The sequence below is a fragment of the Myzus persicae genome, unplaced genomic scaffold (genome assembly GCF_001856785.1).
Source record: "Myzus persicae strain clone G006 unplaced genomic scaffold, MPER_G0061.0, whole genome shotgun sequence".
Classification (NCBI taxonomy): Eukaryota; Metazoa; Arthropoda; class Insecta; order Hemiptera; family Aphididae; genus Myzus; species Myzus persicae.
In genome coordinates, this window is record NW_019103784.1 from 598,186 (window position 1) to 615,416 (window position 17,231).

At 30.3% G+C, this 17,231-nt stretch overlaps 1 protein-coding gene across 2 annotated transcripts in view; it reads right to left on the reverse strand.

Moving 5' to 3' along the window:
* Positions 1-6,793: 6,793 nt before the first annotated feature.
* LOC111035273 overlaps positions 6,794-17,231 on the reverse strand; it is a 44,123-nt gene continuing 33,685 nt past the window's right edge. For both annotated transcript variants that reach the window (XM_022316816.1, XM_022316815.1), the window contains exons 3-4: positions 8,410-8,646; positions 6,794-7,073 (exon numbers count right to left, since the gene is read on the reverse strand). In XM_022316816.1, coding sequence (XP_022172508.1) covers positions 6,921-7,073; positions 8,410-8,646 — 390 coding nt within the window. In that variant the 3' untranslated portion in view covers positions 6,794-6,920. The remainder of the gene's footprint in view (positions 7,074-8,409; positions 8,647-17,231) is intronic.

Consider the following 17,231-nt stretch of genomic DNA (forward strand, 5'->3'; position numbering starts at 1 on the left):
ATTTCAACAGTTTGATCGAGAACTACCAGTGTGTAGAACAAGGGCTGATCACCACGGCGTTTCCCCGAGATTATACAGACCGAAAGAAAATGCCATATGGCTATGACGTGACGTCTCCACTTGCAACGATTGCTCATTACGACTCTCATACTCTGTGACTTCTGTAGTTCTGTTTGTATTTACGAGGTGCGTGATGATATTAATCAATAGATATCGGGGTTACTTCGTATATAAGTAAAGTACTCAATGTATATTATACTAGGTACATAATATGTACTAATATGTCTCTGTATATATTGTGTATTATTCAAGTATTATTTTTATTGAGAAGTACAACTATTACAATCTTAGTACCTATTGCGGGCTCTGTATTGCCCATAATCCGAGAGTATGCTTTGGCCTGTGGTGGCCGCTATCCTCCGCAGGTTGAGCTGGTCGTTCGTGGAGTCTTCCTCTGGTTCTATAGTCACCCATCCGCTGTCCGGGGACTTGGTTGGTCATTATCGCGTGTGGTAAACCTTAGTCAACAAATACTTCTGTCGACCACACATGCCATTCTTTACGCTCAGCAGGTATACTGGCCTACATTAGCCGTGCTCTACTCGATGGACGACAACAGTTACCACGGTAATAGTCACCCGCTCGTGAATGACATCAACCGCAATAATATGATGTGGACGCAATCGCTCCGACTGTATGGTATACATTTTGAAACTAAGGTATAAATTCGACGGGGATGGTCCAATGGTCCATGTTGTGTACGAGATATTCACGAGCCGCAGTTGACCACGACGTTTTCCGTCGTCGGTCAGTCAAACTTAGTAAAACTTGGTATTCGCGGGCTTTTCTGACGGTCTGTCATTCAGTACGATTCATTTGCATGCCCGTGGTTGTCATCAGCGAGTGGGTATAAATACAAGTAGGCATATCTGTACCTTTTAAGTTGTTTGCAGTACGGCAAAGTCCAGCAAAAGGAACGAGTCATGCACACCGTTTTCTTATATTTGACTCATTAACCATTATCGTCGATCCAACGAAACGCGTCGCTTGTTTTTCGAGGATTACGGGTCAAGACGACACGCACTCACATAATGATATGTCATCTACATTATTCACACGTATTTCTTGTAAGTTGTTGCCTGTGTGGATGTTATTTGTATTAATTTTTTTATGGTTATTCATGCCCCCAACTAGACATCACGAACTATCTTTTTTTTTCTTTTCTGAATTTAAAAAAAAATTAAGCAAATTTGTACACTAGACTATATTTAAATATTTACATTTACACTATCTATTAATAGTACCTCGTAATTTCTGACCTTAATGATTAAAACATCAGCTATAATATGATCACAAAAGGTTAAATAATATTTAAATACATTACAAAATAGGTAATAATAAATGTATAAATGCAAATATGTTTGCTAAAAAAAAGCCATCACTACAAAAATGCTGTCTGTGGTGATCAACTATCCCCCCCCCCCCCCACCCGGAAGGCCGGAACCCATCGCATTCTCTGCACAGTGAAATATTAGTATGAATAATATAATATGGTACGGGTAATACACAAAAATCCTGTACACATAAGGGTAGAATACGATTGCGCTATTGTCCCGTTAAAACGTGCGAAATCGTATTATTAAAAAGGTAAAATTCCCACAATCGTATATTACCGATAGTAAAATACACGTAGGTAAGTAGGTACCCTCAGTAATCAGTACCTATTCAGTAATACGAATGAGTTTGCATTTATTTTGCCCGCACGGACGATACTAAAATTAATAGTGCGTCGTATTGGATATTTGGACGTGTTATCCGTGTGCAGAGTAGGCAACTGTAAATAATTGTTCGAAACAATATGCGTGCAGGTACGCGAAATCGTTGCGGTTCCATCGGCAAACGAGAGTCGAATGACACAGAATATTGCATCGGTGTATCAGCTATTTATACACGCACGGGTAATGTATAATGTTCGAACCGTTTTGAGTATTCCGAATGAAATAATGAAAAAACTCGACCAACAGAACCGTTTCTATTCCATTCCGTCTTATTAGAATTCGGCGGACGATAGATCGCGTTGTCCAGTCGTCGCGAACAGCGCACGTTTCACCGTATGTTTACGTATATTGCGTCGAAAACTAAACGCATTATACCTACGCCTCCACGACCAACGATGCAGTCGCATGCGATCGGTGTACCCATGTACACAAAGGTAGGTGATGTTATTATATTTTCGAACCCACGTGTGTGGTCGCACACGTATTTGTATTTGAGGGGCTCACTGCGTGTGCTCGTAGACACATGATATTGTATAGCTGCTTACGATTGCGCACAACTATAATACTCACATGTTGACTACCTCCGTAATAGGCGCACCTATATTATACACCGTAAACACTGTGAATACGTATCATTAAACATAATAATAACGTGTAAATAATGTCGTCTCTTCTGAAAGTCGAAAGAGAAAGTTTCGTCTGTTGGTGTCTAAATGTTTTCTGCTCAAAGCGTACACCGCAGGCACTACATTGATTGAACATAGCAGGTACTATATTGAACGATGTCATCGGTGTTATGCTTGATCTGTATTCGGCGTTCATGAGCTACTAGTCAGGTAGCATATGTTTATTGTTTTTGTGTAAAATGTACAATATCATACGATAAACATTATATTACATTTAGATCCTGTAAATGCGATTGTGTTATGTTCCTATGATATCTGAACACAGTGAGGTCGGTATCCACTTTCGTTTGATTGGTTATCAATCATATAACCAAGTTATTGTGACTTATAATAATTATTAGGTATCTCACCTCTCGTATTATGTATTTACATGTTTAATGTCATAGTTGGTTAAGTAATGTTTATTGCTACGCCTAAGATTGTCTTCGTGTAATTGTTAATGCGATATTTTCATAATAATTGTCAATAAATCACTATATTTCCTTGTTAAAATATCATTAAAAAAAAAATCATGATTTTTAAAATTTTTAAATATACTTTAAGACCATACTTTCAAATACTTAGGTTTTTATACCGTCGAAGGAGTGTTCTGTGGCTAAACAAACATATTTTTCAACGTTGCCTAATTCATTCATTTTTATAATTCAGTATTTGTATTTAGGGCGTATGTTTTAGTTTTTGTAAATGTTATAATATTGTTTTGTTCATTACTTACTTTTATTGTTTTGTTTATCTTTTTTACTCGTTTGTGTACTTTTGCTGATTTATTACATTACTGGGCTCAAGCCTTTAATTCAATAAATAATAATAAATACGTTATAAATATTATTAGTGTATAAGTGACTGTCCATGTGTAAGGATATTACCCATACACCGTGTCAATAAAAAAAGGTATTATAATTTTCTGTTTGATGTTCTTGTTTGTATATTTTGTTATTAATACTTAAAACTTTAAATTAAAATTGAATAATAAATTATAAAATTTAAATTTAAAAACTTAATTTATGACAATGGGACTGCGGTTTATATATATATATATTTTTTTAATTATTGAGCTAAGGTTTCAACATCTGGGGTCATTAACCCGGAGAATATTAGTCGATTTTTAGTTTTTACTTTGGGAAAGATTGACAGGTAAATATGTATAATGTAATCAATATTATTTGTTTAAGGGGTGGATCGAACTTAACCCGAAAACTTAGATGGGCATCTACCTAATATTATCCTGGATCAATTTTATAATACGTTCAAGCTTTTAGTTGTAAATTTGTAATATTATGATCGGAATAAAATAAGTTCACCTAGTGGTTTTGTATTTATACCATATAGGTGTTATTAATAGAAAATTTCAATATAAAACATTTCCTCTCGAATGATATAATATGCATGTATAGTATATCTAGGATTATGATGATGACTTCATGGATTCAATGACTGTCTTCAACACTTAGAACATTCCCACTCAAATCGTTTTTTGATATGTACAAATCTGACACCTTTATCCTGACTTAAGCCAATAATTATCGATTTCCTGTTAGTTACATAATTATTGTAATATTCCCGAGGTCTTCTATTGTGTTTATTTAACTATTTCACGGTACCTGTGTGGCTGTGTCAGCAAAGATGGAATAGTTTTTTTTTTTTAATCTACCTACACTAACAATAGCTATTAGTTGTTTATTGTTATGAAATGTAGGAGCCCCTGGTTTTTAAAAATAATTTTATATAAATTTAGTTATATAATATCCTCTCTGAATATATTTAATTTGTTTCTAAGAAAATTGTTACTATTTGTATGATTTTCATTCGCATTGAAATTTGAAGTATAACGAGTATAACATTACCTAATAGGATGATACTTGAATAATTCAATGAACACACTGTACAGGTTTCATCCGACATTTCACCGAGCGATAAAAAAATGCGTTCAATTTGGAGGACGACGTCTTTAATAACATAAATACATGATGTTGTTTTTTATCATTAATATTTTTTTGCATCTTGCAACACGACGTACCTACTTTTTTCATAATCTCAAAATCAAAATTCTATAACAGACCGCGTAAAATTAAAACAAAACGAACGTATGCTTTATCTAATAAGCATCCATACCTACTGGCACTAATTCAGTTTGTCGTCCAATCATATGTTTTAAAATTTTTATCGAAACTTTCACAAGTGAATGAAACACATTATTTGAATAGATCATTTATACGTAACTCATAAGTTACATTAGTTTTCTGTATTTGTTTTAAATGAACTTTGTACATTATTTAGGCATTTTGTCTTTATGTCCTCATGACTATACTTTATAAAACGAGTGTACGCCACCTTCGGAGAGTTCTTCTTTTTGACCTTCGTCACTGAACTGGACTCGATTTACTCGTCACTATTTGAGTATTCATATTCTCTTCCGGCAGCTAATTTCCGGTTGATTTTCGATGACATCATACATGACAGCCCGTCAAACAAGCCGCTCGGCGACGAGTTGGTTGATTGGTATTATTATCGTAGCTTTGTGTTCCTCGAATTTTAGTTTTTCTGTTATTTTATTTTTTTTGATAAAAACCTTCAAAAAATGTGAAAATGTTTGTGTACGAGATTTTATAACTTAAAAATACTGAGCGTTTTATTCGGTATATGTACAGACTTGTCTGTCCTTATTGCTTACTATGCATAAAATATGAATTTATACTGGGTGTTATTCGTCTCCTGATGAAGTTTGAAACTTACGTACAAATTTGAATAATAAATGGAAATGAATTAAATTTGATAATATGATAGTAATAATAATATTAATAATAAAAATATTAATAACATTATAATAAAATATTAATAATAAAAATATTAATAACATTATAATAAAATATTTACACTAATATGCACAAATGCGCTTTATTTATTGTCAATATCAGATTCTTAAGAAACATAAACATTTTTTTAAATTTTTACCAACATTTTATAAGTGTAGTACTATAGGTAAGTACATCATAAATCATAACTATTTTGGATATTGAATATATAACTAATATGTTCTTATTGTATTCATTTCCAAAAATTATATTCAAACATATTAAGTAGAAAAGAGTTTCTGATGAAAAAAAAATAATACCTACTTAAAAAAAACCTTGTATACCTAAAACATTATAGTTTTTTATTTTAATCATCAACAATCAAAAAATAACACCGATTGAAAGTTGAAACATAGAAAATGGAAGAAAGTTCTGTTGCTAATTAAAAATAACTTAGGTACACATGTATCAAATCTTTCTTAACTTTTCTGTTTTCACCGATTTGAGCTCTAAAACATTAGTTTTTAGCCTAGTGCGGTGTGGAGGTTGGAGTAGTTATTAACATATGCTGCAGTCAAGCACTGTTTGGCGTCACTGGCTACCGGATGGGTGACCACCTCCTAGGTTCTTGCTGACGAATCCTTATAACACAAACAAAGTGTTCCAATTTGCACAACCGTAACCTCCCTTGTCAATAGGCCACTTTACCGAGAGTCAAAAACAATTAGTTTTGAATAAGAAAAATCAAGATGGTGATTTATTGTTACACAAATTTAACGCATTATGTTTTACCCACTAAAATATTAATACATTTACTCACCACATGTTGACTACACGCCTTTAATAATCGCAACTATAAGGAAGTACAAGCTTGTTCACGAACCCGAAACTTCTTGATAAAAGTGTTTCAACAGTCCTTGTTGACTGTTGTAATAGTATTTTGCTACATTAAAAACATAAATACCTGTATGAATGATGTCAATTTTTATTTCATTATCAAATTGTTAGCATTGCCGATTCCATATACACACCTCTCAAATTACAAACATACTCGTCGGTCGAATTACTATATGTCTATGTACATATATGCCCCACATTAAGAATGGACTATGCATGGGGAATGAGTATACGATTAATGATTGGTATAAGACTTAGGGTGTAACGCGAGTGTTCACATTATACAACAGGTGTTCTTGCGACTACTAATATAAATGATTGCTGAAATATTGTTTCGCAGTATTATGATAAATTTAAGTTTAAAGTTTCTTTTTTGATTTTTGCCCTTTGGCGTATCGAAAACAACTGTATATGGCTATAGTAGATAGGTAAATTATTGCAGGTTTATCAAATTATTGTTGATATTTATGATTAATAGTGTCTCACATGAAATAGACCACACAATTCGATGTTGATAAGGATTATGAAATTACACATTCAAATATTGGCGATATGTTTATAATACAAATATGACATTTATTACACGTTATTATATTATATTAAAATATTACATATAAATTATATTACAAAACAATGTTGGTTATAGTAGAGATAAAAACAATTATTTTTAAGAGGTAAAAAATGTATAACATTTTATTTTAATTACATATTATATATGTATATGACATGGCAAACATTTTTGACGATGAGAGAATTTATAACACTCATCAATTAAATGGAATATTATTTTGTTGTGGGATATTTGAATAGTATTTCCGTCTCATATTTTCATTTTTGATAAGCTTCTGATACTTAATTGCTGTAAGTGGGTATTTTTCATATTTTGAATAAGGTTTCTGGAATTTAATTTTCATTGGTACCTGTAAAGTACATACACATAATATTAAGTAGGTAGAGTGTAGTAAAAGTATTGGTTTTAACTTTTCATATAATCAACAATTATTTAAGATTCGGTTCGTTGACGATTGGAAGGAATCGGGGGTTGTGCTTAGGAAGAAGGTTTACAATAAATATGATTAAAAAAAAAAACGTAGTGATTTTATTAGTTTAAATATTATGGAACAGCAATTATTAGAGGAGGTGCAGACATTTAAAGTTTATAGTTAGGAAAATTAATACGATTGAGTCGTTCTAAAATTGATCTACAGTGTACTTATTGTTTATAGGTTTGTGAAGTAAAGATCGAAATATAATTTAAGTATTTAACCATATTAAAATTAGTTATGATCACGATAACAAGAAAAATAATTGGTAACATAATACACAATATGTCATATACTTATGTGTATAGAGAAATTAAAATACCAAAATTGAAAATATCTCCTAGGATGGATATTTTTCAAATTCACAAAAAAATAATAAAAGGAACTTGTACATTTATCCTCCCTAAAGTGGACACTTCCTTATAACCGTATATTTTTTACTTCAATAGAGTGGACGATTATTTGGTTTTATTGAAAACTTATGGTCAGAGTGCTCATGGTGGTCATTCAATAGCATGCGCGTTGAATCAAAATTTTTTTTCTATACTTAAGAGTTTGGTAATTATTCAATACAATTATTGTAATAATAAACTTTAAATGTGTAACTCAAATAATATTCATTTTTTTATGAGTATTAACATTCTGTAGGTAGGTACCTACTTAATAAAAAAGTACAATAAGTAAATTGTTGTAAGAAATTTAAAAATTATGCAAGGAAGTGAGACAGTGAGAGGAAACTTAATCCATTAGTAGATAGTAGCACATATGAAAATAAGTACCCAATATTGTTTACAAAATAAGTGGCTGTTTAAGATTTAAGACGTATCTTGGCCAATTTCTGTTTAACCTTAAATCGCATTTTAATTTTTGATTTTTCATCTGGAATATTTATTATATTCCTTTAGGCTTGGCGTACCATACCAATGAAAACATTTAACTGTAGGTGTGTCATAAATAAATATAATACATAAACAGTTAGTGACTTAGTGTCCAACGTGTACATTTTAAATACCTAATATATAAAAGTTGCTGGTTATCATTGTCATCATGCAATTTTATTAGGTATTGATGGAACATTCATAAACAAAATAATTCACTACAAAATCATTATATGTATAATTAACCGTAATCAATTATCCTCCGAATCATTTTCATACCGATCATGCATTAATTTCGTCACCACATTGTTTCGCTGTAGGAATAAAATAGTTACCAGTAGAAGACTTTGAGGCGCCAAGTACTCGATGAAGTTATATGGGATTGGCACATAAGACGGATCCAATGGCGGTGGTTCGGGTCTTTCTTCCGAATACTCCTGTACGGGAGCCGGTGGTGCCAGATAGGAACCAGGCACAGGAATTATTTTTGGCTCGGGCACAGCAGGTTCGATGGGCGTCGTCTTGCCCGTTGGCACCGATATCGCCGCTCCCAAATCCATCATGCACAGGCACTGTGTGCAGAACAATCGGAAATCGGAATTTAATTTAAAATAGTATAGTATCTAACAATAAAATAAAATGTATCACAATATTGTTATTCATGTTGTCCTAAACTTAAAATGAAACGTTAAAAAAAAACCTATTCAAGAAGTGTTGCTTACACGGGTGGTAAGTCTCATATGACTTTACAAACAAGTGTCATATAATTAATAATACACTAAACACTTTATATCATTTTGTGTGTAGATAACTCAGAACAACCCTAGCTTAAGGGTATACGATATGAACTGTAAAGATCAGAAAATAGTCAGCGTTCCTCAAGAGATCCTTCTGTTAACTGTTGAAGGAAAAAGACAAACACCTAAAATCATTTAAAAAATATTGGGTTTTTAAACCAGTATTGAGTTAGTGATAAAGTAAACTAATATTGTTAAATATGTATTAAGTGTAAGTGCTTTTTTAATTGATATTTGCTATTTATATATTTTTTTAACGTTAATAAAATGTGATTCTAAGAAAATTGTGACGCGTTGAACTATACTTACATGATTTTAGCTTGAAAATCAATTTAAATTATTTATATATCTAGTTCACCCATGTCGTTTTTTACTATTTATTTATTTTCAAAGTTTAAAATGGTATCTAACAAAGCAAGGTCAATAAAAACATTGCATTTAATTTTTCATATTAACTATGCAATCAACTATTTTTGGCCTTTTAAAATTAATTTAGGATGTAATAAGTAGTTTTAATTGAGTTTAACAAAATGTGTTTGAACGTCGAAGTAAGCAGTTACCTATAGGTAAATATATATCATTACGTTATTAATAAATTATAATAGCATAGTCTTAATAGTTATTTGTGGTTGAGGGTAAAATATGTTGTTATGTAAAACAATTTTTTAGAATAAGAGTTCTTTATATGTTAACTACAATAAGTATCAGATATAACTTTATGCGTATCAAATTTAAAAACCAATTTTTCCGCGTTCATTTCTTCGTATTTTTTGATTTCCATAAATTAACAATTCCTAATAAAACAAAAAAAAATGTTTCTAAATACGGATTGATACATAAGTGTTCAAATTAAACTTGAAATATTCTTTTTCGCATAAATTGTGAATATATTTAATAACAATGGGGACTAAAATAAAATTACCACTACAATGTAAAGTGATTTATTAGGCAATATATTGGTATGTAATATATATATATATAAACAATATAGGTATCCACATAATATTATTATAAACTTTTTATTATTCATTATTATTATTATTTGAAATCGAATTCAAAAAGTAAAACATTGTTAAGGTACCCATATACAAATAAAAGTCACTTGACTATATCGCCATTGAAACGCAAATCAATAAATAAAATAAAATATATTATATTAAAAACCAATCTACAATAAATTCCTAATTCGTTAAATTCTTAACAAAATGTAGCTCTCCACTAGATATTTTTCCACTGCACTGTGCCCAAAAACATATCTATGATTCCTCAGTTTTCTCCGTAGAGAAAAAATATCTCGTAGCAAGCTATATTTCTTTTTGTTTTGTTTTTGAAATAAATAATGCAATAGGTAGGTATACAAAACGCTTTTGTTTCGTAGATAATACATTGAAGTTATTGTAATACTTTTTCGTCAATACTATTTACCACTTTGTAGTTCTGCAAGAATGACGTATTCAACACTCTAAAAAACTGACGAGTGAAATATAATATAATATGAGAGTTAAAACAAAAGTATGAATACAATAGTTATGCTTCTCATCAGTCAATTATTATTTTTAATATTTCATATTTCGGGTGTACACGGTGGAAATAATAAAACGCGTGAAATTGTCTGTTTATGATACTGTGTAAATGTACATAATATTATTCTCGTGCGGTGTTGACGGTCGCACCTACTTACTGGCAGTCACGGTCGTTTAGCAATCTAGATAATATTCGTATTCATCACCGATAGCGTTAAACTGCAGTCAATATAATATATTATTATTTTATCGATTATGGTATAATTTATACGATAAATAAAACACGCGAGCATACACACACACACACGCACACACACCGTGTGTACAAATAAATGATTTCTGCATCAATAGGCAAGGTTCATTTATTGTATTGTTCAACAGGTATTACATTACATTATTATAGGTAAAGACGTATAGATACTTTGAATTCTGTAAATAATATAAACATTTAAATAGTGCGCAACACGAAATTCTACTATATTACGCACTTTGTATGTCCGATTTGCATGGTCGTATAGAGACTATTAAAATATGCCATCATCCCAATGGTCATAAAACGTGAATTGTTTACCATAACATAAACTCGATAACTTTTACTTTATTATAATATTATTTTGATGTGTTCACATTTGAAATTTTTTTAATGCGTTTATTGTGAAACAAAAAAAAAAAAAATTTATTCAAAATTCAAAATTACCACCGTGGCATTAGGCACAAGTTTTGTTTCTCCGGTTAGTTGCAGTGAAATATTTAGCATAATTAAACAAAACAATCAAAAGTGGTTTTCAAATTATCTTGCCAATGTGCGGGAATATTGTGGCCTGTGGGACCACGTGATAATATTCACACATTTTAACGTTCTTGTTATTATTAATAATTATTGATACAAAAAGTAAAAATCAGAGTAATATTTAATACCTATTATATACAGCCATTGGCGATAAACTATAACAATGTATAATGTATATTATACACTCAAGTGTATGCAATTAGGCATTGAGTTGTTGACATTTCAAGCGGTAATTATTAAAACTTGGTTTAATTATAAATGTCTAGATGTATTCATGTTTAATAGTTACTAAAACTACGTGTTTATCGGCATAATACGTCTGTTTTACGTCGTGAATATATCACAATTAATAAATAATTACTGCAGGTCATTGTAAATATAGACGTTTCGTCTGTGATCGCGTGCGTGTCCGAATAAATTTGGGCGATTTCAACAATTATTACGTATCTAAGGTAAAAGTTGCCATGTCTACCTTTTTCGGCGATAACGTAATTTTCGTGTAACGTTAGCGGACATTTTTTTCTTCTATCGCAAGCGGATCTATTTTTATCCGGGGGAAAAAAATATAGGAAAAATAAGACATTTCGGCAAAACCGTAACATATGTAAATTATAACTGTTCACAGTAGTCTGTAAGTACCTATAATGTTTTTGTTTAATGTTACTTATAAAAACGATGGAACGAACATTATTGTTCAAATATAGTTAAATATGATTAAATACGTATTCATATGTATATTGTATATACATTATAATACAAATATAATGTTATTAGTCAGTAGGTATAATGCTGATTTTAACCAAATGTACTACCATGGGATATAAATGTAAACAACATAATATTTATTGTACTTAAAAATACCGTAGTTCTAATGTATGTAAATAAACAAAACTATATATTATATTTTAATTATATTATAAATTGTTTATGTGAATACTTCATAAACACATTTTTTTATAGTTGAATGTACTAAGTTTTTTAATTTTTAAAATCAACATTACACCACCTGCATAGTATCATATATTTTGTAATATATAAAATGTATTTGTTTTTCCATCGTCTATAAATATATAATGTACTAGAAAGTATTAAATTGTATTCTGATTAATTAGTATTTATATAGTGTAGGTGTCATACATATGAATTTGTTGAAGTAGTCACTTAGAAAATAGTCTAACTAGTAACTATAGTCTAAGTGTCTAAGTACTAGGTTCCCGCTACTGTTATAAATTATATAATAATATAAAACAAACATTTGAATATAAATGAGTAATTTCATTTCAAATTAATAAATTTAAATGTTTCATGAAATTATTAAATAGTTATAATAAATTAGTACACTTAAGTATGCTGGTTCTGTAAATTCGCAATCTTTTTGAAATACTTTGCTGCTCCTTAAGAGAACTCTACACCTGAAACATGCTTTGTCTCCGTCTTATACTCATAACATAGCAATTTGAAATAATTTAAAATGTTGGAAGCGTCCTCTTATGAAGACCAAGAAGTTATTCTCAAAAGGAGACTAATCGGCCACGCTTGGCTAAATGGCAAGCGGATTTTTGGATATCACACAATTGTCGTTACAGTTATCACAAATCACAATATCTACCTACGATATTACAATAGGATCGTCTTTGATTTTCAGTGAAATACACTAAACCAATATATTTTAGCATAAAATAATATTATGTTCATACAAGGCGTGTGTATAATTAAATATTGTCGTGATTAGTAATACATCGTTGCGAATGTTTACTATGACTTGACACTTTATAGCTACAGACAGGTAGTATGGATTGTCAAAAAAAAAAAAAACAATTCTTCAACAGTTATTAAATTGTTTTCACAGTGCGGTATACATACATGATGGGTACCTACGTACCTTTATACACAGTAAATACATTGTACGGTTACAAACAAGTAACAACTATACAATTGAATATAATCACTAAATGCGCACAACTGTTTGCAATTAATTGATGGCGATATGCCTCCAGAAATGTAATACGAATGGTACTTTTTTACTAGAGACATAATGACAACGGTAAACTTGATTGGAATGGCGTTTACACATCAACACTGTACACGTTATAGTGAATTATTCGTGTCAGCGTATAACATAATATCATTCTAATAGTAGGTACTAACTATACACACTGATCAGTTGTACAATAAAATATTAATTGCTAACTAATCGCGTGAAATTGATATGCGCCTCGCAATAATGGATTTGAGGATTCGAACCACAGACATTCTGTATGGAAATCGTATATTGTTAATAAAAAAATAAAAAATGTAGAAAACTTTAACGCATATAGAAAACTACGCTTTAAGCCCAAAACCGTGTCGATTTAAACGATCGGGTAGTTGAGTCAATATTGCCGATATGGACTTGGATTACTTGTATGCAGTTTCGACCTGTTGTCCGTACATTAAATATCATATATTCGCTTATTTTTAACCTACCAAACGTGTTTCAAGATGTGTCACAATTTGTTGACGTCTCTTCTTGAATTCTATCTCACTTTTAAATTTCAATATATGAGTGATCAACACTATTTCGAGTACTTACACATTTTATAGTGTTGTTTTATCACGTATCATGAATTGTTATTTTACGTTTTCAAGTGCTTACACTGCATGTACTATGTACGCAGTTTTCAAAATTAAAATGTTTCCTGTTACAGTTTCAGAAAATGTTTTCTTTCAGAGGATCACAGTGAATTTAATTAAATCTGACATTGACGACTAGTTGAACAGCTAAAACCCCCAAAACAAGTTCTATCATTATTTATCATATTATTATGTGTCTATTGAAGGACTGCTACTACGTATGTAACTAATCTTCTATAATTTAATCATAATTGTTTTGAAAAAAAGAATATCACAGATTCGGAAAATAGGTCAAATTATATTAGAATTCAAGCTTAAAAACCGTGTGAATCGAACAACCCAATTATAAGTTTATTGTAAAATAAAACAAGATTATTTCTGTGGCATTTTTTTCCAAACATTAAGACACATTTTTAGTTTTAATAGTATTAATTATCGGGGTGTTAGAGTTATAAAATGGTATTTTTAATTTTTAAATATACAATAGGAATATTCATAGATTTTATTTTATAGTTAAATGTTAAAATTTACAATAAAATATAGTTTTAGTTCATAATATCAATATTAATTACTATGATATTATCCGTTGGTGAATAGAACATTATTTCACGGATGACTAAATTTTAGTATATTATTTTGATTTTTGTATTTTATTATACCCCGAGCGAGTATAATATGTTTTTTCGCTTTAGTGTTGTAGTTACAGTTTTTACCACAATATTTATCAACTATTACTTTTTAAAATTAGTTTTCACAGTTTTCTAAGTGTTGTTTAGGTAAGTTAAATATGTACACTTTTTATGAAATCATAATATCTAAATTTTACCATAGTAACCTTTGAACTTAAGAATAGAATTGTAACAATTTGAAACGAAATCAAGTCTTGGTACTGTATCGCTCAGAAAAAAATATACAGTGTATAAATTGATCAAATTCATCATTTTAGGCCCGAACAGAATCTCTTAATAAAATAAAATAATTTTTGATCTAATGAAAAGAAATCAGATTTTCAAGTTGTTCAGAAATACGTTATGCTATTGATTTAACCATAAACTTACATGTTTGTTCTTGTTTAAAGGAGACTGGGGCTAGTTGTCACTATTAATATTTGCCATTTATGTATTGTAATTTATAGCTAACGTTTTAATATTGTTAACTTGGGAAATAGCTAGTGGATTAAGTATCGACATATATTTTGGTGTATAATTTTTATCTGTATTATAGGTGATGTCATTCATAAAGTTAATTTGTTATCAAATAGTACTTAGTTTGGGGTTTGTTGCCTCAAATTATTAGACACTGATTGTTTTAAAAGTTTAAACTAAGTATGTTTCAGTTCGTTACATTTTATTAACTTGTTGTTTTTTATTTATGCATTTAATTTATTTGTATCTATATAGTAATTATAAACCTGACACAAATTTGACATTGAAAACTAAAATATGTGGATTACCATTTGATTTACCTGTGACAGTTAACCCCGTGATGATGTGACATCTGACAACCAACCCAGACCCACCACCACGTAGGTTGTCACAAATTCCTTTTTATTTTTAAATTTAAAAATGTATTCTGACTTAATATTAGTGTTTTTTTTTTTTTAGTATGTTCACAAGATGGTATTTTAAATAATGTGACAATCTTCATACGGAAAAAACGATTTGTCCTTAAAAAAAAAAAAAAGAAATAGTAAAAGCTGTGACAACTGTGACAACTAGCCCCGGTCTCCCCTCTACCTACTCCACTATTTGTATCAAAAAATATCATTATATTGCTGTCTATACAAAATAATATAGTTAACAATATAATGACGTCGTGTCATCATCCTTACTTATGCGTATTACGCATTCCCCTCCGTTATCGAGTAATAATAATTTGGCGTTGTATGCAATTATGCTTATGCTCAATTGGTTTAATACAGAACTTCGTAAAACATTATGATTGCCCGCTAAATATCGCAGGAGCAAGGCTGAGACGATAGTGTGCGGTGTGTCTATTGACTATCATTATAAAAAAAAAAAAAAAATAAATTTCATTAATATAGTAATATATATATATAAACTATAATCATTAATAATGATAATAATACAATTATGCGTATAATAATATCCCCTCGATCGTATTCAATCATATCGACACTTTAGTCTGTGCGTAAGGTATTTTATTGTTTTCCCTTAGGTACCATAAATCCGTTTCCACCGGAGAGGTCGCGGCGTCGATGACGATGACGAGGTCGTGTACATCACACACCGGAACGTTTTTATTATATCTTCCAGTAAGAACTTCCGCAGCTCATTATATTATATAAAAATATACTTATATAGGTACCAACCTATACCGTGAGTAAAATGTACACAGGTGTGTGTGTGTGTGTGTGTGTGTGTGTGTGTGTGTGTGTTATTGCACATGCGCAACTGAAATCGTGTATTCGTGATTTCGTATCACATTGTTGTTTTTATGGTCAACGGATAAAACTATGAATTTAGTCATCTCAAAGAGTGAATACTGATTTTTAACGACTTTTTGAGTCCGTGAACATATTATGCTTACGGTGTAGCGTAAATTATTGTTATTAGGTGTACATAAATTATGTGATATATTATCCTATTGTTTTGTCCATCAAAATTCTCGTGACTGTTGGAAAATCCCCATGATATTATAGTTACCCAAGTCTAAGGTAATCTTTATTAGACATAGTAAAAAATAATTCCATACGTGGGAGTGCGCTCGAGGTATTAAAGGTCGGCACATCGACTTTAATTATTTTCTGAATTGAAAAACTAAAGAATAATAATGCATCATTCGATGGAAATAACCGAAAACGAATATTAGGTACTCGAACTTGGTATGTTTGTTGTGACATCACTAAATATCATAATCATATTATTTGTGTTTTATTACACAAGATGATTCTTTTAACAGTTAACACACATATTTTCGAACACTGAAAATGACCGGAAATCAGGTTTATATATGCATCGAAATTCTTAGGAAAATATTCTCGATTTTTATATGAAATTAAAAAATGTAAATGAAATAATTATGTGCTGAAATTCAAAAGACTAAAAACCTCAAAACTATAATGTTAAAAAATAGTAAAAATATAATTTTTTTCTCTAAAAATCTTGTTTCGTCTTGATTTAGAAAATGTAAAAAATATTGTTCGAGATGATGTGTGTTAACATTTTATCCTGTTTGCTCGTAGGTATAAGAAATTGTTTTAAGCAAACATTTATCGTATTGTTTTTCCTTTTCGCACAATCATTGTACTTTTGTAATGTATTGATTTTCCGAATAGGTTTAATATATATATTATTTTCATTTAATTTTCTTCAAATACCATGATTGGCTCACAAAAGAGATTCGATAAAAAAAATTATGTGCTAATAAGTATTAAAGCTAAAAAGCATCTATTCCATTGATAACTAGTCACT